The 24,555-nt window shown below is 37.9% G+C and overlaps 2 protein-coding genes across 3 annotated transcripts in view; one reads left to right on the top strand and one right to left on the bottom strand.

Annotated features, from left to right (window-relative positions):
• LOC139943834 (AP-4 complex accessory subunit tepsin-like) overlaps nt 1-15,934 on the bottom strand; it is a 226,851-nt gene extending 210,917 nt beyond the window's left edge. The window contains exons 1-2 of one of the 2 annotated variants that reach the window (XM_071940668.1): nt 15,662-15,934; nt 911-1,062 (exon numbers count right to left, since the gene is read on the bottom strand). The gene's annotated coding sequence lies outside the window, so the exon portion shown is untranslated. Of the gene's footprint in view, nt 1-910; nt 1,063-15,661 lie in introns of those variants that run through there. The other variant, XM_071940667.1, reaches the window with a different exon arrangement.
• LOC139943835 (E3 ubiquitin-protein ligase CHIP-like) lies at nt 1,033-22,933 on the top strand. Its single transcript, XM_071940670.1, has 7 exons — nt 1,033-1,263; nt 2,860-3,058; nt 6,273-6,438; nt 7,932-8,016; nt 12,555-12,611; nt 16,903-17,019; nt 20,313-22,933. Exons 1-7 carry the CDS (start codon nt 1,174-1,176, stop codon nt 20,436-20,438), a joined length of 840 nt encoding a protein of 279 aa, XP_071796771.1. The 5' UTR covers nt 1,033-1,173; the 3' UTR covers nt 20,439-22,933.
• Nucleotides 22,934-24,555: the final 1,622 nt, after the last annotated feature.

The raw sequence follows: 24,555 nt of genomic DNA on the forward strand, positions 1-24,555 counted from the left end.
TCAATTTTTTGTATCCGCTTCTGGAGTTCTTATCCTGTTAGCATTGTAATGTAGATAAATATTATATTTACATGAGCCCTATTGTCTAATTTGTTTTGTGAACTTAAAAATAATCTTTACAACTTAAACTGAATTTTAAATACTTTATCAGGTACATGAGTTTTTATCCTGTTAAATTCGAGAAAGACTCTGCTAGGGTCGAAACGTCAGGCCATTAACCTTGCATTTATACCATCGGTCCATTTGGTTGGTAAGTAGTTTGCAACAGCTAAAAAATGACATTTTCTCACTGTAGATAGATTTACATGGGCCCCATTGTCTTATTTTTTACTGAACTCAAACTGATCTTTTTAACCTATACACTGACTTTGTCCAGGTTACATCATGTCTGTCTGCTTCTGGTGCTTGTCTAATGGCTGTTGTTTTTGTTTGTGTGCTTGCATGTGTTTTGTCTTCTGCATTACATCCGTAATTTAATTAACCGATCATTTATGAAGTTTTGGGGCAATTTCACCTAATATCTGCCGCGCAAAAAAACTCTCAAAACTTCCGGCTGACCTGGATTCCAGTTCCACGGAACCTGACCCATCTGTCGGTCAGGTTGACACAGAAACTAGTTTTAAAAAAGATTTTAACGCGTCACTTTTACTCATTTCCGGTTTATTTTGCCACATATATTCCAGGTCACACTATCCAGAAATGGGTCAGTCTGGTGACCCGAAACCTGGTAACTCTCTGACCCAGCTGGGAGTTGCACGGGTACCAGGGTACAGACTTTGCAATTTTAACAATAAAACGAATTCTTCACTTAGATTTCAAACAAAAATATGCCTATTTAGTTTAGTTTTAAATCTCCTCAAGGCTCCAGGGGTATCAGTAATGTAAAGGCATACTTAAATACTTCACTCACCTTTATACTGGTGGCTTTCCGGGCTTTTAATCCTTCCCGCTTCGTTGGGACCCCACGTGAAATTCATCCTGCCAAGGACACACATGCGACGAAGATAATGCTTAGTCTGACACTTGAGGGCGCCCTTAGCAGTGATGGCGAGTTTGACAAATCTGTTGAGATAAACAGTGACTGAACAATATTTACATGCAGAAAACAGTTGGTTTACAACAGTTTCCTTAGAGTTTTACGAAGTTGATTTCAGCAACGGTTAAAGGATAAACATGAGTGCAGCAGATTTGAAGGAGCAGGGCAATCGGTTCTTTGGAGCTCATAAATACGAAGAGGCAATCGGGTGCTACTCAAAAGCAATCGTATGTATTTTCCAACGTAATCGAATAGGGCCTACTCATAAAAACATTCAACCAACAAAGTTAAATAAGCAGTGCTGCCTACATGTAGGTGGCACTAGCAAGTTGTGATTTGTTTTGTATTCCATGGTCAAAAGTAGGCTAAAGCATGAGATCTTAAAACCAGGGGTTCATGGTTAACTTTAAAGGGTTCATTTATTTATTATTATTGAGTTACATTTAATTTTGCTCTGGCCACGTGTAATTATTTGATTTTAATTTCATTTGGTGGGATGAAAAATTTAACAGCGATGTTTTCTTTAATTATAATCAAACAACCAGAATTTCTTCCACTGGAACTCCTGGAAGTCTTTCCCCGTATGGTCAGAGCAAGCTTACAACTTAAAAATATTCAAAATTACAATAATGAGGGAACCAACATTAAACAAAAAACATTTTTATAAAAACAATCCTGACTAGACAAGAGACCCAGTATCTGGACCGTACTCCTTTTTCTCTCGAAATGTTGACACCTTCGGTCAAACTAGCACATCAATGACCTAGGCCTCCTACAGTACTAGCGCCCCAGATATCTTATGTAGTTAACTGGGAATTGGCAATTTGCTATGATCTTCACAAAAAAACAAGCCACAAAAATGCCCAAAAATGACAAAAAGAAAATCCTAATTTGGTTCAAATTGATGATTATAAAATCTACAATCAGAGTAAAATCCGGCACTCTCATGAGGTCAAGTGCCAGTTTCAGTCAAATGCAGTTTGCTGCTGGCGGTGAATGTTTTTTTTTTACAGAAATACTATTCACTGTTTGTCTCCCTAAGTAGACTGTTCCCAGCCGACCATGTTTATGCGCTGAAAATTGTGCATGTTTTTTCACAATATTCTCCTGAATCACACACACAACAAATTAAGCCCAGGTTTGTTATTTCATGTTGATGTTGATCACACCAAACATTAACACTGTCTGTGACACACTTTGTCAGCTCTACCAGGCAAGCCGTCGATTTCACAAAACTCTTCCTAACTTAAGACTAATCTTATTACTTAGGACGAGTCTCAACCCTGCACTTTATCATGCAGACCTTAAGATTAATCCTAAGTTAGGGCGAGTTACTGGTCCTAACTCAAGATAAGACGAGTCCTTTGTGAACTCGACCCCAGGGGGTCAATTTCACAAAGAGCTAGGATTAGTCCTAGAAGATATCAGAAATGTATCTAGCTAGTCCTAAGTTAGGACAAGTAACTTTTCCTAACTCGAGATAATACCGGTTATAACTCTTTGTGAAATCGACCCCTGAAATTTCATCTGTGAGAGGGAAGGCATTTCCATCTTGCAGGGGACACTTCCATTTAAAAATCTTTTGGAAACCCTTGAAGGGGCACCAAGGCCAAGACCAGGGGCAAACAAAAGGCCATGGCATTTGTGGTTTCTGTAAAATTCCAGGCCTGCTCCATATTTCCTGTGTAATAATACCTTCAGCTGACTGGGGTGAATAAACATTAGGTGCTTTGAGGGAAGTTTTTTGTTTAGTAAAAGCGCATAATAACTCGATATTCTTATTATTATTAAAACATGTGTTTTGCGATCCATTTCTATTACAGTTAAAGAACTCTTCTGATGCAAAGTTTTTCACCAACCGGTCGTTATGCAAACTGAAGCTAAGACGCTTTGATGCTGCAGCAGAAGACTGTCGTCTGGCTCTAGAACTGGATCAGAATAACGTCAAGGCACATTGCTTCTTGGGTCATGCACTGCTTGAACAGGAGTTATATGATGAGTCCATAGCAAGTCTATCCAAAGGTGCTTTCATTTAATAATAATAATGATACAAAATTATTGTGGGTTCTTACAATGTATATAGCGCTCATGTCCGTCACCCAGTGTTGCTCCTGGCGCTTTAACATACAGTATTTCCTGCCAGATGTGGGACTACGTTTGAGTTATGAGATCTAATTCTGATAGCACCATGCAATGCTTTACAAGGTGCTGTGGCGCAATTTGCTGCCGATCGGACCAGGAACACCAGGGCGAACCCCTTCTCTTTTCGATAAGTGCACCGGGTTCTTTTACATGCGTTACATAACACATGTGACCAACGACGTAACGACCCATCCGAAGGACGAAGCAATGGTTAAATGTCTTGCTTAAGGACACAAGTGTCACGGTTGGGGATTCGAACCCATACTCTGCTGATCAGAAACACCAGAGTTTGAATTCGGTGCTCTTAACCGCTCGGCCACGCCACTTTCACAGTATTTTACACAAATAGGTAACACAATTCTGCTCCAGAATTGCAAATACAGTAGAATTGCAAATACAGTGAGTACCAATCCCAATGGAGTAATATGCCTACAGGTGTTTTTTATTCACAGAGCTCGGGAAAGTACTGAGCATAAGGGTAAAAACCAAAATTAAATATTCTTTATCCCCGACGAAATGTAACACTAAATAGTTGCGGTAGACACTGCTAAACTACAAAATTTCAACTGCCTGTAGAATTGCAAAGGTCTTGGGTTCGAATCCCACCGAGTAATATTTCTGTGATTTTGTTCACAGAACTTGGGAAAGTACCGAGTATACCGAGTATACTGATAAGTGACCGAATTGCTTGCGCTTCATTCACTCAAGAAAGAAAATGAAAACATGAACGAGTAAAGACTCCCTCTTAGAAAAATTGAAATCTATATAAAATTTCAGCTAAATGTGGCCATTTGAGAGGGTCTGGGAAAGTCAACAACCGGGGCGCCCAATATTTGACCACTTTTCCACAATCCATAAACATCATACATTTACTTGTAGGTCCTACAAAAAAGGTGTTGGTTTATATTTTATTCATGAGGCTTGGCACATGATATTCTCTCTTTTTACTGTAGTGCATCCTTTCTTTACATAGTTTTGACCTAGCACTTACTTGTGAGACTGAGAGTAATGGATTTACTCCCAACGTAGTGTCTTAGAGTCTCCAGTTTTTAACCTTTTTGGTTTTGAACACATTTGGAGCTCAATTGATAAACAGAAGCCTATTGAAACCTATGTTTACATGTATGGTGTTAACGCCATCTGGAAGTACAGGTGAACAAGAAATTCAGGCCTGATACTTCACGGAGGCAACGGAGGCGATTGCCTCTGGTCCACTGGACATTGCCTTGGTGCCCTTGAAATGCTCCAGTACAAATTTGCAATTTCCTCATAGGGTGCCCTTTACGGAGAAGAATATGCCTTGGTGCCCTTGCCCTTTCAAAACGAAGCATACAGCCCTGGAAATTGTATCACCCAGAATCTCGAAAAAAATTAGTGTAAGCTGGTGAGTTTAAAGTAGTAGGTGAAATGGTGTATTTACTACTCTACAAATTTTTTGTGGAGTTAAAACTTTATGAAAACTTGAAGAAAACCCCAGATGGGAGAAAAAAACAAGATGTGACAGTATGAAATCAAGTAGGGACTGAAAAACCCAATCCACATAGTTCCCCTGGTAGGATTCGAACCGGGGTCCCCAGAGGTGGAAGGCAGGGCAAGGCACCAGTGCGCCAACCTAACTGACCAAAAGTATACCTCCCTTCAACCAACCACCAGCGCAATCCTCTTATTGTAAAACTGTTAGTTCGTTTTTTCAGGTTCTGGATGGGAGTCACAGGCATTTGCAGGTAGGCCGGGCTGGTATTTCTTTTTTTAGCCCTTATGCATACATTCCTGTTCATCGTCCGTACAAGTATGTACATAAAGACTATATCCATTAATGTAGCATACTTGAGTTGTTGTTCTCACCAACTCGGTATGTTGGCACAAGTGTTTTTCTAGCCTCAGTGCTACCACTCTTACCTACTAAAGCACTTAGGAATTGTAGCTAGTGTTGGTTTTGACCATCGGGTAAACCCAAGTGCTCAAGGGTCAGGAAGTACCGTTCATAGAATGAGGTCATTGATAACGTCATATGCAGATCGTAGCATGGTTGCTACATTGTACATAAAGCCACCAACAAGTAGAACACATTGGTTAATTTACTAAGTGGCCTACGTGTACAAATGGGCACCTGCAACAAAACTATTTTTTTTTTTTGGGGGGGGGGGGTCTGCTTAATTTCTTTTTATGCCCTGCAGCCCTACATGTATTTCTGCAAGCAAAGAATGTTCATTGTGTGTGCAGATTCTTAATTTTTATGTTGTGAATTACACGTACAAGGTTTTTTTTTTCATGTTCAAAAATTTCAGGCTATGCCGGTCATATCTCGTTGGTCCCCCGCCCCCAGCCCTCACTCAATGTGGACTCTTATTGCAGGGTCTCAGCTTCAGCTCGGGTTAACAACGTTGAGTGGGGCATCTGGGTAATAACAGGGAGGGTCTACATGTATTTAGTTCCACCATGGAGCAAGGACCACATGGCCTAAGTATTTTGGTCTGGATTGTAGTAATGTAACTGGTTCCGGTTGCGTAGCAGTCATAAGCAGTGATGTAATTTCAAGCTGCCTGATGCTTTGCTTTTAAAGAGCAAGGGCACTTAGGCGTTTTCTCTTTAGTTTAGGGCACCTCTTTGCAGAACATTGTGAATTTTTATTGATATTTCAAGGGGCTCAAAGGCAATGACAAGGGGGCAATGGAGGTATACATGCCGAATCAGGACTGGATGTTTTTTCTTAAAGCAAGTCTAAAATCATCACCAGCACATCAGTCTTGATTTACATGCCTGATGATTTATTTTTGAAATGGCAAGAGCACCAAGGCGTCTTATAGCTGCCAATGGTTGCCTTCACATTTTCTGCTAAGCTAAAACAGGCAGGAAACCAGTCCCAGTTGGTATACAAAAATGCATCATTTTATTTTGGCTGGTAACCTTCTTTTTATGTTTTTTTTTAAACATCAATGAAATTTTGCTCTGATTAACTGAGACTATTTCCCTTTTACAACAAACAGCTAAGAAAAGTACATGTTTAATGCTACATGTTGGAAAAAGAAACAAACTTTTGTGATATTTGCTTGGTTTTAACAGCTGGTTTATTTTTCTTTATTTTTTCTTATAGCTCATGATCTTGCAAAGGAACTGAAGCTGAACTATGGTGATGATATAGCATGTACTTTAAGATCAGCTAAAAAGAAAAGATGGTCCGTCATGGAAGAGAAAAGAATCCAGCAGGAAATACTGCTACAATCTTTCCTGAATAGATTGGTACTAGATGACAAAGAAAGGTGAGAAGTCTTACTAATTCAGAAGAATTTGCCGAAAGATTGTACAAAGGATAAGAAGTGCAAACTAGAGATTCAGTTACATATAATCTGTTCCGTCTTCATTTTGAGGTTCAAATGTCTGACGAGTTTCAACTCAAGGTTTAATTCAGTTTCAATCTTGAGTTAAAGGCAGTGGACACTATTGGTAATTACTCAAAATAATTATTAGCATTAGACCTAACTTGGTAACGAGTAATGGAGAGTCGTTGATAGTATAAAACATTGTGAGAAACGGCTCCCTCTGAAGTAGCGTAGTTTTCGAGTAAGAAGTAATTTTCCACAAATTTGATTTCGAAACCTCAGAATTTGATTTTGAGGTCTCGAAATCAAGCATCTGAAAGCACACAACTTTGTGTGACAAGGGTGTTTTTCTTTCATCATTATCTCGCAACTTCGACGACCAATTGAGCTCAATTTTTCACAGGTTTGTTATTTTATGCATATGTTGAGGTACACCAAGTGAGAAGACTGGTCTGTGACAATTACCAATAGTGTCCGGTGTCTTTAAGAAAAGAGTTCTAGGGGAAGAAGAAGTTCCAAGAAGAAGAAAAAGATGGATAATAAAAAACAGAACAAAATCAAGAGGTGTTCGTGCTTTTATGCACAAACACCTAATCATGGACGTCTGAGTAAGCCCCTAAATCTTCGCCCCCACAAAACGCAGAAGTTTCATTAAAACCCTGTTGCTATCAGTGGCCTCTCCTTGTTCGGCCACAAATTCCACAGAAGTCTGTGGGAATTAAGTCCAAAGGACGCATGCCATGGGATTTCGACATAATACCAGCCGTACAAAAAGAAAAGGCCTCTACATCCACTACTAGCCTGGGATGTACACACAATCTAGATTTCCTTCAAATATCATGTCCTGATTTCAGTGAGAAAAATGCACTATATGAAAGGTCAGTTGAAGAAATAACACGGGGAGAGATTCTATGAACTCCGTCCGACTTCCACATTTGTTGAAAAATCAGCAGACCTACAAAATCAGACCCGGAATTACATGTTGGCCACAGAGACCATGGCCTTCGTTGCCCTAGGCTCAATTTCACAAAGAGTTAAGATTGATCTTGAAATAATATAAATTATGGATTCTTATATAGCGCTCCAGTCCGCTCTTGGCGCTCCAACATTATTACCCCTGGTCACTAAGTAAAGTTTAATATCATAATGCAAATCACTATGGTGATACTGACAACTTATCTTAAGATGAATCTGAGTGCTTTTTGAATTCCCCTTGTCTTGGCATAGTTGCCCCTTCACAAGTTTTTGAGAATTTTCCACTTGAAGTGCCCTTTGCAAAATGAAAATGGCCTTGCCCTCTCAAAGATGAACTTTAAGGCCTGCAACATGTAACTACAAATGCTGCTCACATTGTATGTTATATACTTCAAATGATCATCACCAACATGTCCAGTTTACAATGTATACCATTTGGATTGGTCTTTTTTTTTCAGGCAAATGGCAGAATTAAAGATAGACGACGAAAAGGACACTAAAGAAGAATCAGAAGATCAGAAACAACAGATAGAAACAGATTATGTAAGTGAACTTTACTTTTCTATGAGATACTGCATCAGTGGCTTTTTCTAGAAAAATTAACAATTGGCACATTCAAAGGTTACTTATAATGTAAAGTTGCCATTTTCATTTAGGTGTACATTGGCAATCAGTGATGCCACAAAGGGGCTTTTCTTTACCAACCAACCCCCCCCCCAAAAAAAAAAAACCACCAAAACAAACAAACAAACAACAGCAACTGAAGTTTAGTTTTTAAAAGATCAATGATGGTTTTCATCAATGATCGACTGAATTTTGGTGATGGTGGCCTCGATGGTTCTAAGGATACAAGAGAGATCCCGTAATGAGTGAAGCAAATGTTACTGACAAAGTACTGGTGTAATTTGCTCAAACCGATACATCGGATGTATTTAGTAACAATTCTGGCAGCAGCGTTTTGTACACATAAAATTGTTCAGCAGAGAGTAGTGTTTACATGTAGAAAGTATTCTGCTGCAAGCAAAAGTTAGTCGGGAATCATCAGTCAGTCGGGGGGGGGGGGGGGGATGTCAAAGAGATTGACAACCCCGGAAGTAGCAGTTTCAGCAACATTACCATGCTATACCTTAACTTGATTCATAGAGACTAAGCAAACCAGAAGTAGCAGTTTCAGCAACATTACCATGCTATACCTTAACTTGATTCATAGAGACTAAGCAAACCAGAAGTAGCAGTTTCAGCAACATTACCATACCTTAACTTGATTCATAAAGACTAAGCATCATTACCATAGCTAAGCTTTACCTTCTCTTTATTCAAAGATATTAAGTACACAAGAAGCCTGTAGTTTCAGTATCAAATGACATTGATTTGTAGTAACATTACCAATGCTATACCTTATCTTGATTCATAGAGATTGAGCACTTAAGAAGCATTCAGTTTCAGCAACATTACCCAAAGTTATACATGTACCTTATCTTGATTCATAGAGATTAATCACACCACATACATGTATACGTGTACGTGTACGTAGGTAAAACCATCACGCCACAGTTTTATTGCCGTTCCATGTTTAATGGAATACACAACAGGAAGCAGCTGACATTAACAAGTAGCAACAACATCACCGAGCGAAGGTCTGGACCATAGAGTACTTCTCCATGTCCAGATTGACACCTAAGGGTTGAATTCTAAACATTGTATAATGAGTTAATGTATAGCAATGTCGCTTGCTTGTTGTATATTAAGCACTAGAGAGTGGAACCAGATGGCATTGTAATGGGTTACGTAGACAGTGAGTCTGTAGTATAATTGTGGTGGTTCAGTTTAAAGGCAATGGACACTATTGGTAATTACTCAAAATAACTATTATCATAAAACCTTTCCTGATTACAAGTAATGGGGAGAGGTTGATAGTATATAACATTGTGAGAAACGGCCGACGTGATGTAGTTTTCGAGAAAGACGCAATTTTCCACGAACATAGATATTGACAAATTAGGGAGACCGCCAACATAGGGCTAGGTAGCTCAGTTGGTAGAGCGCCAGCACGTTAATCCTTAGGTCATTGGTTCAAATCCCACTCTTGTCAATTCTCTGTTCAACCCCCATTTTTGAGACATCGCCAAAAATTTGGTGCAAATATGTCCATGCAGGAAGAGTTTTTCCTAATTATATAGGAATACATCATTTGAGGAGGGTAATATAGGCGGACAGTAACGCTTCTCAGATTCAAATTCGGGGCTATCATGGCTATAATTAATTTGCTTCTTAACAATGTCAGAGGCTTCTGTAGGCTTACCATTTGTTATTACCATTAATTTTAAGAGTGGTTACCAAGCATATAAATAGACCCTACTGTCTCTTTTAATGGCCTACTTCCTGAACTTAACATCTGAAAATACTCTGTTTTAATAATGTTTTTACCATTGGAATTTCAAAGAAACCTGTAAATATGTTGAAAGTGCATTATGTCATTTACATGTACATTTAACTTAATGACATTTGCATACAAGATAAAGTGCTTGTTGATGCAACATTCTGCATGTGTTTCTTACTTTTCATTCTAATACAGTTTCATTATGCCGCATTTTATAAGTAAGAAATTCTTTGTAACATTTCAGTTAAAGCCATTATACATTTTCGGTAAACATTATTGTCCAAGTCCCTCACTTCGTGTAGCACAACTTATATATAGGAACTAACAAACCTGTGAAAAATTAGGCTCAATCGGTCATTGGAGTCGGGAGAAAATAACGGGAAAACCCACTCTTGTTTCCGCACGTTTCGCCGTGTCATGACATGTGTTTAAAATAAATCTGTAATTGTCGCTATCGAGAATTGATATTGTTTTAATGTTTCCTCAAAAAGTAAAGCGTTTCATGGAATAATATTTCAAGAGAAGTCTTTCACCATTACCTTCTGTAAACCCTGTAAATTATTTGTAAATCTGTGAACTTTTTTTTTTTTTCTGTACCGAAAGTGTATAATGGCTTTAACAGTGAGTGACTTAAAAGTGGAAGTATTTACCATTTAATAGTAATACAGTGATTGTCGCATTCATAGCATAATTAGGTACACTCTAGTAAGCATTATTAGGCCTGCTTTTTTATGGAGGCCATGGCTTCTGTTGCCCTACATGTGTTTCTTACTTTTCATTCTAATACAGTTTCGTTATGCCGCATAAGTAAGAAATTCTTTGCAACATTTCAGTTAACAATGAGTGACTTAAAAGTGGAAGTACTTCCCCAGTTAATAGTAATTCAGTGAGTGTCACATTCATACATTTGTAAGTGCACTCTAGTAAACATAATTAGGCCTGGGTTTTTATGGAGGCAATGGCTTCTGTTGGACTAGTTTTGGCCTTAAGTGCCGCGTCCAAAGTTTCCCATAGACTTTAAGATTTGAAGTGCTCCTTGCCTTGCCCTCTCAAAGATAGAATGCCTGGCCTGCATTTCTTTTCTATCTATCTGTATTTTTGTACTTTTTAACTTTTTAATATCACCTAACATCACAAGGCCAGATGGCCACTTTAAGGTAAAGGCTACACTCAAGTGATTTGGCCTGTCGACCCATTTCAACTGTCACCAGGGGCGCCTTGCCACCTACTCCTGGGGCTGAAACAGGGTTACCCCCTTCACAGTCAGTAAGGATGTGGGCATGGTATCATCCACTAGGAGCCACCTACTCCTGGTGATGAAACAGGGTTACCCCCTTCACAGTCTGTAAAGATGTAGGCATGGGTATCATCCACTAGGAGCCACCTACTCCTGGGGCTGAAACAGGGTTACCCCTTTCACAGTCTGTAAAGATGTAGGCATGGGTATCATCCACTAGGAGCCACCTACATGTACTCCTGGTGCTGAAACAGGGTTACCCCCTTCACAGTCTGTAAGGATGTAGGCATGGGTATCATCCACTAGGAGCCACCTACTCCTGGGACTGAAACAGGGTTACCCCCTTCACAGTCTGTAAGGATGTAGGCATGGGTATCATCCACTAGGAGCCACCTACTCCTGGGGCTGTAACAGGGTTACCCCTTCACAGTCAGTAAGGATGTGGGCTTGGGTATCATCCACTAGGAGCCAGGCTGGTAGAGCAGAATGCACTACCTCCTAACTTTGTACAAAGCAATTATGGTTTAGTGTCTTACTCAAGGGCTCAAGTGTCATAACCAGGATTTGAACCTACACTCTGCTGCTGACAACACCAGAGCATGGGTCCAGTGAATTAAACCGCTCGGCCACAAAGGCGTGCCACAAAATTGACTGGGCATTTCATTTCAATAGTATAATTCTAAAACAATACATATCTGATACTTTTTTTTCGTACACCGATGTGTATATACATTGTAAGCAGCTGTATTATGTGTATCCTCAGTAGTTTCCAAACGTCTGTAATTAAAAAAAAAAAACAGTCAAATCACTGTTTTTGCTAAATAAATTATGACAGGTTTTAATCATGAATGTCTATTTCTGATATTAATTCAATCGTACTGTTTTGATATTTCGTATTTCGCCTGTATATTGTAATACTTTTCAGAGATGTTTGTATCATATTTAGATGTATTTTTGTATACACGTAAATGGTAATTTTTTAGTGTAATTTTCATATAACATATTTTTAGACACGCAAAATCAAAACGCATTTCACTGTACAAACATTTGTTTTTTTACAAGTGAAAATAAAACATTGTTCTGTTCTATTCTATTATATTCTTTATCCTCGATGCAAAAAACAACAACAAACATCTCTTAAAAGTCAATGCAGAGCTCGCTGCTAACACATAGGATTCGAACTGCCTCTAGCCACCGGATAAGCTGAGTGGTCTAGTGGCAATGCAAAGGTCATGGGTTTGAATCCTACACAGGTGATTTGCCTTGGGTTTGGTGGGGTTTTTTTTTTTTTTTTTTTTTTTGGGGGGGGGGGGGGGGGTTCAGAGAGTTGGGAAAATTCTGTGCTAATTACATGTTGGTTTTTACAAAGGAAAAAAACAAGTAAAATATTGTTTATTCCTGATGACAAAAACCCATATTTTAAATGAATACAATTGATAGTTTGGTTTCCTTCAAATTATACAGGACAAACATATCAAGGAGCTGAACGAGTTATTTGCTGCTGTTGATGAAAGGAGGAAAGTGAGTTGAAATTCTAATTTGTTTCTGATTCTGTCATTCATCTCTAATTAATTCTATATTTGATAAACAAATTATCAATGAATTCCATTTCTAATCCTCCTGTCTCGGATTTCCCTCTCCTGGGATACCCAAGTTATTAAAAGTTGACCTGAATAACTACAGCCAGGGTCAAGTTTCATAGAGCTGCTAAGCACAAAACTTTGCTAAGCATGAAATTTCTTCCTTTTAAAAAAGAAATTTCATGCTCAGCAAATTTTTGGTGCTTAGCAGCTCTATGAAATTTGGCCCAGGTATTTTCTTCATTAAAGACAATTGTTTCTTCATTAAAGACAATTGTCATTTTTTTTAATTCAACGATTTAATCTCCAATTTGTACGAGATATGTTCTGCCACATTAAGTTTCTTCATCAAAGACAACTGTCATTTTCCAAATCAACGATTCAATAATCTCCACTTTGTATGAGTCATAGTCTGCCACAACTCATCAGTAAGATTGGATAGAACTAGCTTAATAATTCACAGTTAGAATCTTTGAGTATCGATTCCACTCTACAAGTAGACCAGACCATCATTACTGTCGTGTGGGAAGACACCGACCATTACTAGATTTTTGATAAGTAACAAGATAGTGCTGATTGTAAGTCATTAAAGGTTGGGGCATTGATTGGTTTTTGTCAAGGTATTTCTGATTAATCGCTCTAAAAACTAAAGAGTTGAATCCAACACTTGCATGAGTTTGGTGAATGACTACACTTTGAAAGTGTTGAATCCAGCATTTTATATGTTGAATCCAGCATTTTAAACTTAAAATGCTAGATTTAACAAACAAATCGCTGGATCCAACACTTTCAAAGAGTAGTCACTTACCGAACTCATGCAAGTGTTCCACTCTTTAGTTTTTAGAGGGTAGGCAAAAATTTTAAAGTAAGATGCAATAAAAGTCACCTGTGAAAGTTTCAGTTGAATACCTTATGTACTTCAAAGTACACAGCAAAAAACTGTTACAGTCATGACAGTGTTTTTACAGGAACGCGAAATTCAACCACATTTAGTTATGTGACGACAGGTTCAAAGAGTGAATTGAGTTTACAGTCTCTACCTGACTGCGTGGGTTTTCCCCAGAATAAATCTGGGAGTTTCGTCCCCCGACATCTAAAACTTAACATCTTTGTCTTCTCTCTATTGGGTTCTTGGCTAGTACACAGAAAGATGAGCTAGCCAAAAACATAGAATACATGTGACAAGAGAAAAGATTGGTCTTGAGGGGCCTTTTAAAAGCAGTGAGACCAGTTAAGTTTTAACATGGGTGGGAAGTTTATTCAATATCTGGGGGGCAAAGATAAAGAAAAATTAGCATCTTCGTTGGTAAAATTTTGCCAGATTTTGTGCGGTTGTAACACATCACAAGAGGATTGGAATAAATAATCTTCAACAAACTACTGTATAAAGTTAACCATAGAGTTAATCAGAAATGTAGTCTGTACTTTCGAGTACACACAGCAACAAACTGTCCCAGTACTTTCACAGGAAATTGTTTCTAAACTTGAGACTCAATCTCATCATAACTTAAAAACTTGCAGCAAATGTTTTTAGCAGTTAGTTTATAAACCAGAGGATGCGAAATGGTGGAAAAGGAAAAGACGAGAAAGTCTGAGAAACTGTTGGGGGTGCAGAATGGATAAACCCAGGTTACATGCAATGAAAGAAAAGATGGGTATTGAGGGCCTTTTCAAAAGCAGTGAGACCATTTGAGTTCCTAACATGAAGTGGGAAGTTTATTTCATAGCCCGTATAGCCAAGGGCCAGAGACAGAAACAGATTCATGAGCATCTTTGTTGGTAAAACTTTGCCAGGTTATAATAATAATAACAATAATAAATAAGACTTATAAAGCGCATTTTACAAAGATACAGTATAAAGAGAGCTACGAAAAAGAAAGTTTCTGAGCGAGAAGAGAACTGATGCGTTTTTTAATTTACACTTGAATGTCTGGAGTGTGTTGGTGTTTCGAATAACATGACTTGGTAGGGCGTTCCAGCATCGGGGACCAGCGACTGAGAAGGACCGGTCCCCTGCCCTTGTGTGATTGCGAGGGATTGTTATATTCTGGCTGGAGCGTAGGCCACTCCGGCCAGGTTTGTTGAAATTTAGAGACTCTGTGATGTATTGAGGAAGTATATTGTTAGAGGGTTGGAATAAATGTACTCTTGAACCTGAACAAACTACTGTATAGAATTTACCATAGGGTTAATCAGTAATGCGGCCAATAAAAGGATGCAGGCAGAAGTTGAGTAAGGTCCCCATTAAGGCTAGACAAGTAAGCAATTAATAACAAGTGTAGATTGACAATCAAGATGACATGGCTCCTAAACTGCTTCTTAGTCTGGTGGGGTTCCAGTCCTCACTAAGCCACTCCAAGTAGCGATTGAACTGCATTTCTTACGACTCTCATGTGTCTTAATTTATCACATAATGAATGCTAGTGATTAAACTTACAGGGGTGGATTTCACAAAGAGTTAGGACTAGTCTTAACTCGAGTTAGGACCAGTTACTTGTCATAACCTAGGACTATCCATGCAATCTGTATATCTCCTAGGACTAGTCCTAAGTTAGGACTAGTCCTAACTCTTTGTGAAATCGACCCCAGGACAACAAGGTACATCACTGGTTATTATTTGAATTGTTCCATTGACAGCAGCCAGCCACCAACCTGATCTAACATAGAAAGTACTTTGAATAGTTAGAAACTTGAGAGAAAATAACTAGCTGTTGCAACTGCTTATAACCAAAAGGACCTATTGTGAAAAAAAGTTAATGGCCTGATGTTTCGACCCTATAGCAGAGTCTTTCAGCTCATAACAGAAAAACACACAGGAACAGGTATTCAAGTGTAACAAAAGCACTCAAGTGGCAATACATGTGTAGAGAGACACGAGAGAGAGGGAAGGCAGAAAGGATACAGACATATCAAAGAAAGGGAGAAAGAAGGTGGAGGGAAGGGACTGGTTTGACCACAAGAAGTTGGACAGTTAAGAAACTTATTACATACCATAAAGACTTGAAGCCAGAAATGAAGAATAAAAGATGTCATATGACAGACGCCAATTATGGAGACGAGCTGTCATGGCCGCCGCCGTCCACTAAAAAGCTCTTCTACATCAATCACCACCCACAAAACAAGTTCAGTTAATAGCAACCCAACTTGCTGTACTCCTACCCAACCATTCTCAAGAAAATTTTCGGCAATTTGAAGACAGAGGCAAACGACTGATTTATCTTGTGTAAGGATCAGCATTTAAGGCTCCAAGCGAAGGAACAGGAAACGTTCCATCGACGTACCTAAATGTCAGATCTAAATAATAGTTATGTTGATATTAGATGTACATGTACTTTACCCCCCATTAAGTGCTAGACTCTGACATATTGTCCTTTGTGATTCCGCAATTGGGATGGAATGCACTGATAAATTGATGAGCCGTTTTGTAATTACACAAAATTGTTGTCCGGGACGTCCGTTTATCTAATTCATACCGCCTTTTCCATAATAAATGGATTTGTTTTTATTGAGTGTACATGCTGTACTTGTAGGTTTATGGGGAGTGACTTTTGTACTTTTTAATGTATCCCCTGGTGTGTCACAGTTAGTGTGGGATTCTGATATGGATGGTTTTAGAGGGGTCTGTTTTGAATAAGGGAATAAAAGAGTGGCAACAAGGTCTAAACTGGCAGTTTAAAAACGTGAGGGTCGTGGCCTTGCTTCGGCTCGGTCCTTCATTGCACAGCCACGACCCTGCTAGTGTAAGTTTTAAATGCCTAGTTAAGACCAATTCACTACTCTTTTAATCCCATTCATAAATGCCCATTGTAAGCATAATGATATTGTTGACAAATTTGTAAAACCCGTCTGTAAATTTTCAATTCCTGTCATGTCTTGAGCTAAAGCTACGTTTTCACTCAACTTTACGCTCAATGGTTGTGCGGATAGGTGCATAACAACAGATTTGAAACTGAGCACCTGTATGAACTGATTGCGATACGCATAAATTGCCGCTCTTGTGGGCTTGCGCACCACGTGTATAGTTAAAAACACTTCTTCAAAGTGTTTAAACATGACCATGAGATCTCCTCTCAACCAATCAGAAGGGATAAACTGTCCCTGGTATTTATGAATGTCAAACTTCATGGGTGGTTTAATACTTAGAAGTGGCCCCATGAAACCATAACTGTTCTTATGACTGAATGAAAACTAATTCGTTGGTTGAAGTTCTTTTGTTTTTGTTTGCCCTACAGACAAGAGAGGTACCAGACTATCTGTGTGGTAAGATCAGCTTTGAGATCATGAAGGATCCAGTTATAACACCCAGTGGTATTACGTATGACAAGAAAGATATTGAAGAGCATTTACAGGTAATTTATTGTATAGTTTTTGATCCTGTTCATGTTATCATTTCTTCATCCCCAGTTTTATTATAAGCTCATGAAGTTATATAGGTTTGGTAGAGCTGACAAAATAGTTGGAGGCTTTGAACTTCCCTCTTTATAACCATTGGACACTTTCGGTACAGAAAAAAAAAAAAAAAGTTCACAGATTTACAAAAAACCTACAGGGTTTACAAAAGGTAACGGTGAAAGACTTCTCTTTAAATACTATTCCATGAAATGCTTTACTTTTTGAGAAAACATTAAAATAATTATCAATTCTCGATATCGATAATTACGGATCTATTTTAAACACATGTCATGACACGGCGAAACGTGCAGAAACAAGGGTGGGTTTTCCCGTTATTTTCTCCCGACTTGGATGACCGATTGAGACTAAATTTTCATAGGTTTGTTATTTTATATATAAGTTATGATACACAAAGTGTGGGCCTTTGGACAAAACTGTTTACCAAAAGTGTCCAATGGCTTTAAAGGGCCAAGCATTTTTCCTTTAGTAAGGGACTTTTACTTTGTATTGAAACCGTGCAAAGGGCACCACAGCAAAATCATTGAGCACCAGGGCAGTTGCTGTAGGTATTTTGTTTTATGTGATCAGCCATATGTAACATAACATACCTTTTAATTACTTAATCTGTTGTGTGAGTCAGGAGAAAACAGTGAAAAACAATGCACAATTTCCTTCATGTATAAACACATTGTCAGCTGTTGCCTTTTTCTTAGACTTCAGACACAGTTTTATCAAATATGACTTCATTTCAGAGGGAAATATTTCACCGAAATAGTTAGAACTTCATACTCAGTAAGCTTTCAGACTAAGATTAAAGACACTGGACACCTTTGGTAATTGTCACAGACCAGTCTTCTCACTTGGTGTATCTCAACATATGCATACAAAAACAAACCTGAGAAAATTTGAGCTCAATTGGTCATCGATGTTGCGAGATAGTAATGGAAGAAAAAACACTCTTGTCACATGAAGTTGTGTGCTTTCAGATGCTTGATTTCGAGACCTGAAAATCTAATTCTGAGGTCTCGAAATCAAAATCAAGAAAAATTACTTCTTTCTCGAAAATTACATTACTTCAGAGGGAGCCGTTTCTCACAATGTTTAATACTATCAACAGCTCTCCATTGCTTGTTTACCAAGTAAGGTTTTATGCTAATAATTATTTTGAGTAATTACCAATAGTGTCCACTGCCTTTAAAGACATTATACACTTTCGGTACAGAAAAAAAAAAAATCACAGATTTACAAATAATTTACAGGGTTTACAGAAGATAATGGTGAAAGACTTCTCTTGAAATATTGTTCCATGAAATGCTTTACTTTTTGAGAAAACATTCAATTCTCGTTAGCGAGAATTACGGATTTATTTGAAACACATGTCATGACATGGCGAAACACGCGGAAACAAGAGTGGGTTTTCTCGTTATTTTCTCCCGACTCCGATGACCGATTGAGCCTAAATTTTCACAGGTTTGGTATTTTATGTATAAGTTGTGATACACAAAGTTTGGGACTTGGACAATACTGTTTACCGAAAGTGTCCAATGGCTTTAAGGCTAAATGGATGCAACTGATGATGGGGTCATCCCTGGTCAAAGCTTAACTGCAAGTCTGACTGCATCACATTGTATCACTTGACATTACACAACCTCAGCACCTGACATAGACAGAGAGTAGCAAGTCATCCATTTCATCAACCACCTTTACACCTGCATTAAAACCTCTCACCACTTCACCATGAGACAGCTCTTTATTAAGTATCACTTTATAGAGGTGTCCTTCAAGGTCTGATGAGTTTAATTTGAAATCTATAACAAGATTTATTCTGCGAGTCTGACAAGGAATCCCGTTAGAATCTGCAACTATGATTGATGAATTGCCACCTTGCATGACACACTAAGTGTTCACTCTGATAATTGAATTCATTAGGAGAGTCAGGCGGGTGGATAATGTTCACTAATTTGTGAAGTGATATCGTCTTGTTTTGTGTCTCTCAACTTTCTTGGAACATACACACTGACCTTTTCTCAAGTCACAGTGAATTATAATCTCTTGCCCTTTTTTCAGGTATCGAGAATGGAATGTCAACACCATGTGTGTACACATTTCATATTTGTCTTGACTCTGTTGTAGCAGTCCTAGGTTTTACCCCACCCTCCCTGCCTCACCAGAATGGGTTGGCCCTAAACTTTGTCAGTGACAAGCAGCAGAACCAACAGAGCTCAAATTCTTTGGGAAAATCCACAAGACTGCGGGGCTTGTACAGTTCAAAACATCAGCTGAACCAGAAAAAAAAAATCACAGACCAGAATCATAATGAGAAGAAACAAAAATCTACACAGTGTCACGATTAACAAATTAAACCAACATTGGGTTCTTTATTTGAAAGAAGAAAATTGTCCGGTACTTGTTGCCTTACCCCTCATATAGAAACTCCTTATTTTCCCTATCCAAACTGAATCAAACATTAAGAAACTATTCCAAACCAACGAGACTGGTGAACTACACTTGTTTTGAGCTTCATCAACATGCAACCCTCACTTGCACCTGCAGAAAGGGCTTGGCATTTGCCATTCTACAACATTAGAATTTATAATCTCAACAGTCCAAGTACCACTCCTTTAAAGAGCCCATGGAGACAGTATACTTCGTAATTGTGTGTTAGGGTTGTTTGTGGTTCGCTTCTGATACCATGAAACATTCAAAAGCAGTGAACTCCATTACCCCATAGGGCTGTTAATAAGCATTCAAATTAGCCTTGCACTGAAAACAAAACATCTAAAAGGAAACTTTCATCTAAACAGACAGGGGGACTGTTGAGAAGCTGAAGTACGGGGAAAGAACATTCTAGACGGATTGTCTTTGGCACTACACATTTTGTTCAGAAAAGTAGTTTTGGATAGGTTTATAGAACTGGTTCCACTAGTTTCACATCTTATGTATATGCTTAGGGCCATGCTAGCCTGAGAGTTGTGCCTTCAGATGCCTGAGAAAAGCTTCAGGTCTGATGTCTTCCTCGGGTACAAATATTTTAAGTGCAAATACATGTACCTCGTTCTCAAAAGTTACGCTACTTCAGAGGGAGTCGTTTCTCACAATGTTCTAGACTATCATTAGCTCTCCAGTGCGTGCTATCAAGTTACTTTTTTATGCTAATATATATTTTGATGAATTGCCTTCAACATTACCATTTACATTAGATTGCAGTTAACTAACAAACTCTGTGTGTTTCTTTGTTCTCTTTTTGCAGAGAGTCGGCCATTTTGACCCTGTGACCCGCATCAAGTTGACCCAGGACCAGTTGATTCCAAACCTAGCCATGAAGGAGGTCATTGCAACCTTCTTAGATGAAAATGAATGGGTTGAGGAATACTGAACGCATTTATAGATAAGTGTACATATACAACTCTGTTCGAAGCGTTAGTTTCACGCCCACTTAACATAAACTCGCTCCACTGTTTACCAGAAGCCCAAATTAGTTGCATTGAGCAGGACACGGTATACAGTGCTTAAAGACACTGGACACCTTTGGTAACTCTCAAAGACCAGTCTTCTCACTTGGTCTATCTCAACATATGCACAAAATTACAAACCTGTGAAAATTTGAACTCAATTGGTCGTCGAAGTTGTGAGATAATAATGGAAGAAAAAACACCCATGTCACACAAAGTTGTGCTTTCAGATGCTTGATTTCGGGATTTTTTTGTGGAAATTTACTTCTTCCTCGAAAACTGTTACTTCAGAGGGAGCCGTTTATCACAATGTGTTTTACTATCAACAGCTCTCCATTGCTTGTTACCAGGTAAGTTTTTATGCCAACAATTATTTTGAGTAATTCCCAATAAACAAACATTGGTGTAAGGGTATTGATGTTACACTGAGCTACTTTTTCATTGAAGATTAATGCAAGAACAAATTAACTTTTGGACTTGGCTTTAATATAATATGTTAAAGCCACGTCCAAAAGTTAATTAAGTCCTTCTTCAAAGACTCACTTCTCAGAATTAATATCCCATGCTCCTTCACAACCCTGGCAGTGTCCTGTGCAGATTAAATTGGCTTCATTTGTGGGTTGTATATTTAACTAGTAGAGGTTTGCAGTAACACCATGTGAACATTTCTTTCGAGTAGTGTTTGTTCTGAAAAGAACCGATGGTTGACAACTCAACATTTTGATCAGTATTCTTTGATCAACAGACACTTTTGCAGAGTTTTCTCTGCACTGGTCATCAGGGCCCAATTTCATAGAGCTGCTTAAGCACAAAATTTTGCTTAAGCAAAAACATCCTTGCTTAGTAAAATCAGATTACCGGCCAAGACTCCACTCAATTGTTATGCGAAGTGAACAACAGCTAATTACCAGTCACAATCAATGTATATGGCATAACATTTTGGGCAGTAACATGTGTAAAATAAGCAAGCTGTTTTCGTGCTTAAGCAAAATTTTTGCTTAAGCAGCTCTATGAAATTGGCCCCTGATACTGATCAAACAGTTAGTTGTTTATAACCACCGGTTCTTTAAAGAACCAACACTACTCAACCAACACTACTCAAAAGAAATTATCACATGGTCTGTTAGTAAAAAGTAATCTATTATGGTTTCCATAGACCTCTCTTAGTTATACTTCCACCATGCAAAGTTTCAAATCCTACTAGGTTTTATATTGGAAGGAGGGCTAATTCAGACGGTGCTTACATGATTGGTACCAAATAAGGTCATATGACCTGGTATGACCTTTGCAAAGGTTCAAGTGAAGTTTGGTGGTCAGTCATGAGCTGGCATATGCCTTGACTGCAGTCATTGTTCCTTAAACTGGTAGATTATGCAGTTTCTAAGAAATCAGTAATATACAGCTTCAGTATACACATTTTTATTAAAGGGTTAAGGTACTTTTTGTAAGACTCAAACACAAAAGTCCACAACTTAAACAGTTTAACAATAATGATGGTAGAAAGATTCCATGTAAATATTACTTGCTGAAGTGCTGTAGTTTTTTGAGAAATGAGTTTAAAAAAACAGTTTTTATCTCGGTTTGCACGTACAACGGATTTACACAACTCTCCTGAAAACATTGATCTGTGATTTTCCCTTTATTTGTTCTCAAAAACTTGACTACTAATGAAGCTGAAATTTCTACAGGTAAATTATATTACATTCATCTTCATTCACAGTGAATAGGGATCTGTGTCGTGGCCAAAAACCTTATCTACAAAAGGTATCAACCCCTTCAAAGTGCACTCACTGTTAGGGTTACTGTCTGTTACCAATTTGCACCCAAAGACTGTTGAATATATTATGTACTATATGCAAGAGAATTGCAGTCTTCAAATTCCCAATTTTTCTCCATAACACATTTTTTTGCATGTAAATACATTGGGCACTGTATCTGGCCTATTATTCGTTATTTATGTAATTTATGTATAAAAACATGATAGATTTTTTCATTTTAGAACATGTCAGAAACTGGGTATTGTAGATATATTTTGTGGTGCTGCATCTGGAAAGTTCATGTTGTCTTTTAGTTGTCATCATAGGGTTGCTACATACATTTTATCCATTATATTCATTTGTTTGGTTATTACTTTCTTGCTACACGTTCTGTAAATTACAGCTTGAAAATTTGTGAAATATTATCCTAATTCTTTTCTGAAGCCCATTTTGCTTTTTTCAATTGCTATCAAAATCACAACCGATTTGCTCAGAAGGCAAAGTTGAAGCCAATAAAATCTTCACTTGTATCAAAGGTAGGTGCACATAACAAGAAAAAAAGTCTGAAAAAGTTTGATTTCAAATGTTACAGAAAAAGTCCAACTTTGGTTGTGAAATATGTGTATATATGTATAAAGCTGATAAAATACTATAATGTTAAATCGTGATCTCAAATACTTTTCAATCGTTCCTTGTTTTGTCAACCCCCTGAACTACAAACTAGATTCCATTAATATAAACAATGTATTGATTCAATGCGTTATTGACTCTTCAGAAACTATGGTACCAATGGTTGTACTGCCCCTCTAAACAAATAAGTCAGAGAACACACACTCGCTGTAATCTTCCATAAGCTTTGACACTATTGTGTCCAACATGGCTATTGTTATATTAATTTTGTTATATTAGTTTTTACCCATACACCGATGTGTGTTAGCACTGTATACTCAGTACTTTCCCGAGTCCTGTGAAAAAATATCACAGGCATGTTACTCGAGTAACATGCCTGTGATATTTTTTCACAGGACTCGGGAAAGTACTGAGTATAATGTTACTCGAGTAACATGCCTGTGATATTTTTTCACAGGACTCGGGGAAAGTACTGAGTATACAGTGCTAACACACATCGGTGTATGGGTAAAAACCAAAATTAATATTCTTTATCCCCGATGCAAATTTAACATCTATTATATGGCTGTTGTTGTAAGGCAACCATAATACATATATATTTACCACAGTGAGTTTTGCTTACTAAAATGAAGAAAATAATATCAATCACTTGAAAGTGCCGGCCTACAGAACACTCGGGAACAGAGATCGTGTTTGTATTCACTCAGTAGGATTTACCACCCCCCCCCCCCAACTCATTTAGAGATAGTCATTACATGATATTACCGCAAACCTTTCTATATTGTATTTCAACCATGCAAAGTTTCAAATCCTACTTGGGATTTATCAGTTCTAAAGTTTCTTTTCATGTGCCTAATAACAGTGTGTTGTTTGGTCCCTACAACAAGTTTATGTAAATACATATTAAATTATTTTAATACGTGTTAAATTATACGCAATGTAGCATCTAGTATTTACATACAAATATGTGATTTCTTATGATCCTAATTAACATTTTGAAGACCAAATTCTGATATCACAATTGTTCAATAAAAGTAAAACATGTTGTATAGACAGTTCAGGTTTTGTACAAGTTGTTACTGGTATCCTGCCAATTTCTGCTTTGCAGGCAATTGTTCAGCAACATTTCCCCCTAAAGTGACTCTATGGGTCCAACTATAATAATTAAAGAGTTGCTTTTGCACAAAAAGTAGCTAAGCTCAGCCAAATTATGCTTACTAGATTTTAATCTTAGTAAGCATAAGCTTAAAAGCTTTCCGTCCAAAATACCATACATGTACCATTTTTGACTAACGTATCCTGTTCAGTCATTTTTACTAAGCAGAAAGCTGTTAAACAATTCTGCTGAAGTAGCTTTATGAAATCGGGCCCTTGTGTTAGGAAAATATGAATTAAAGATTTATTAGTTGAAAGGGATTTCTCTCATCTATCTACATTTCAAAACACAAAGTTGACACTTTCTTTATGCTCATGTTGTTTCATGAGAGCTTAGATATGCCAATAAACGACAATTAATAAACGGAAAATGTAAAAGTAATGTTACAAATCATTCGAAAGAGTTTTTAGACTTCATATCCCATTGGTTCAGTTGGAGTGTTTTTCATTATCACTCAACTATAGGTCTACTCCCCTCCTGCACTGTGCACAGTGAACA

This window comes from Asterias amurensis, chromosome 11 (genome assembly GCF_032118995.1).
Source record: "Asterias amurensis chromosome 11, ASM3211899v1".
Lineage (NCBI taxonomy): Eukaryota > Metazoa > Echinodermata > Asteroidea > Forcipulatida > Asteriidae > Asterias > Asterias amurensis.

Coding starts and splice junctions, on each gene's coding strand:
- LOC139943835 (XM_071940670.1), top strand. CDS start 1,174: ATGAGTGCAGCAGATTTGAAGGAGCAGGGCAATCGGTTCTTTGGAGCT. Junction 6,439..7,931: donor GTACTAGATGACAAAGAAAG/GTGAGAAGTCTT, acceptor TTTTTTTTTCAG/GCAAATGGCAGAATTAAAGA. Junction 8,017..12,554: donor AACAGATAGAAACAGATTAT/GTAAGTGAACTT, acceptor CAAATTATACAG/GACAAACATATCAAGGAGCT.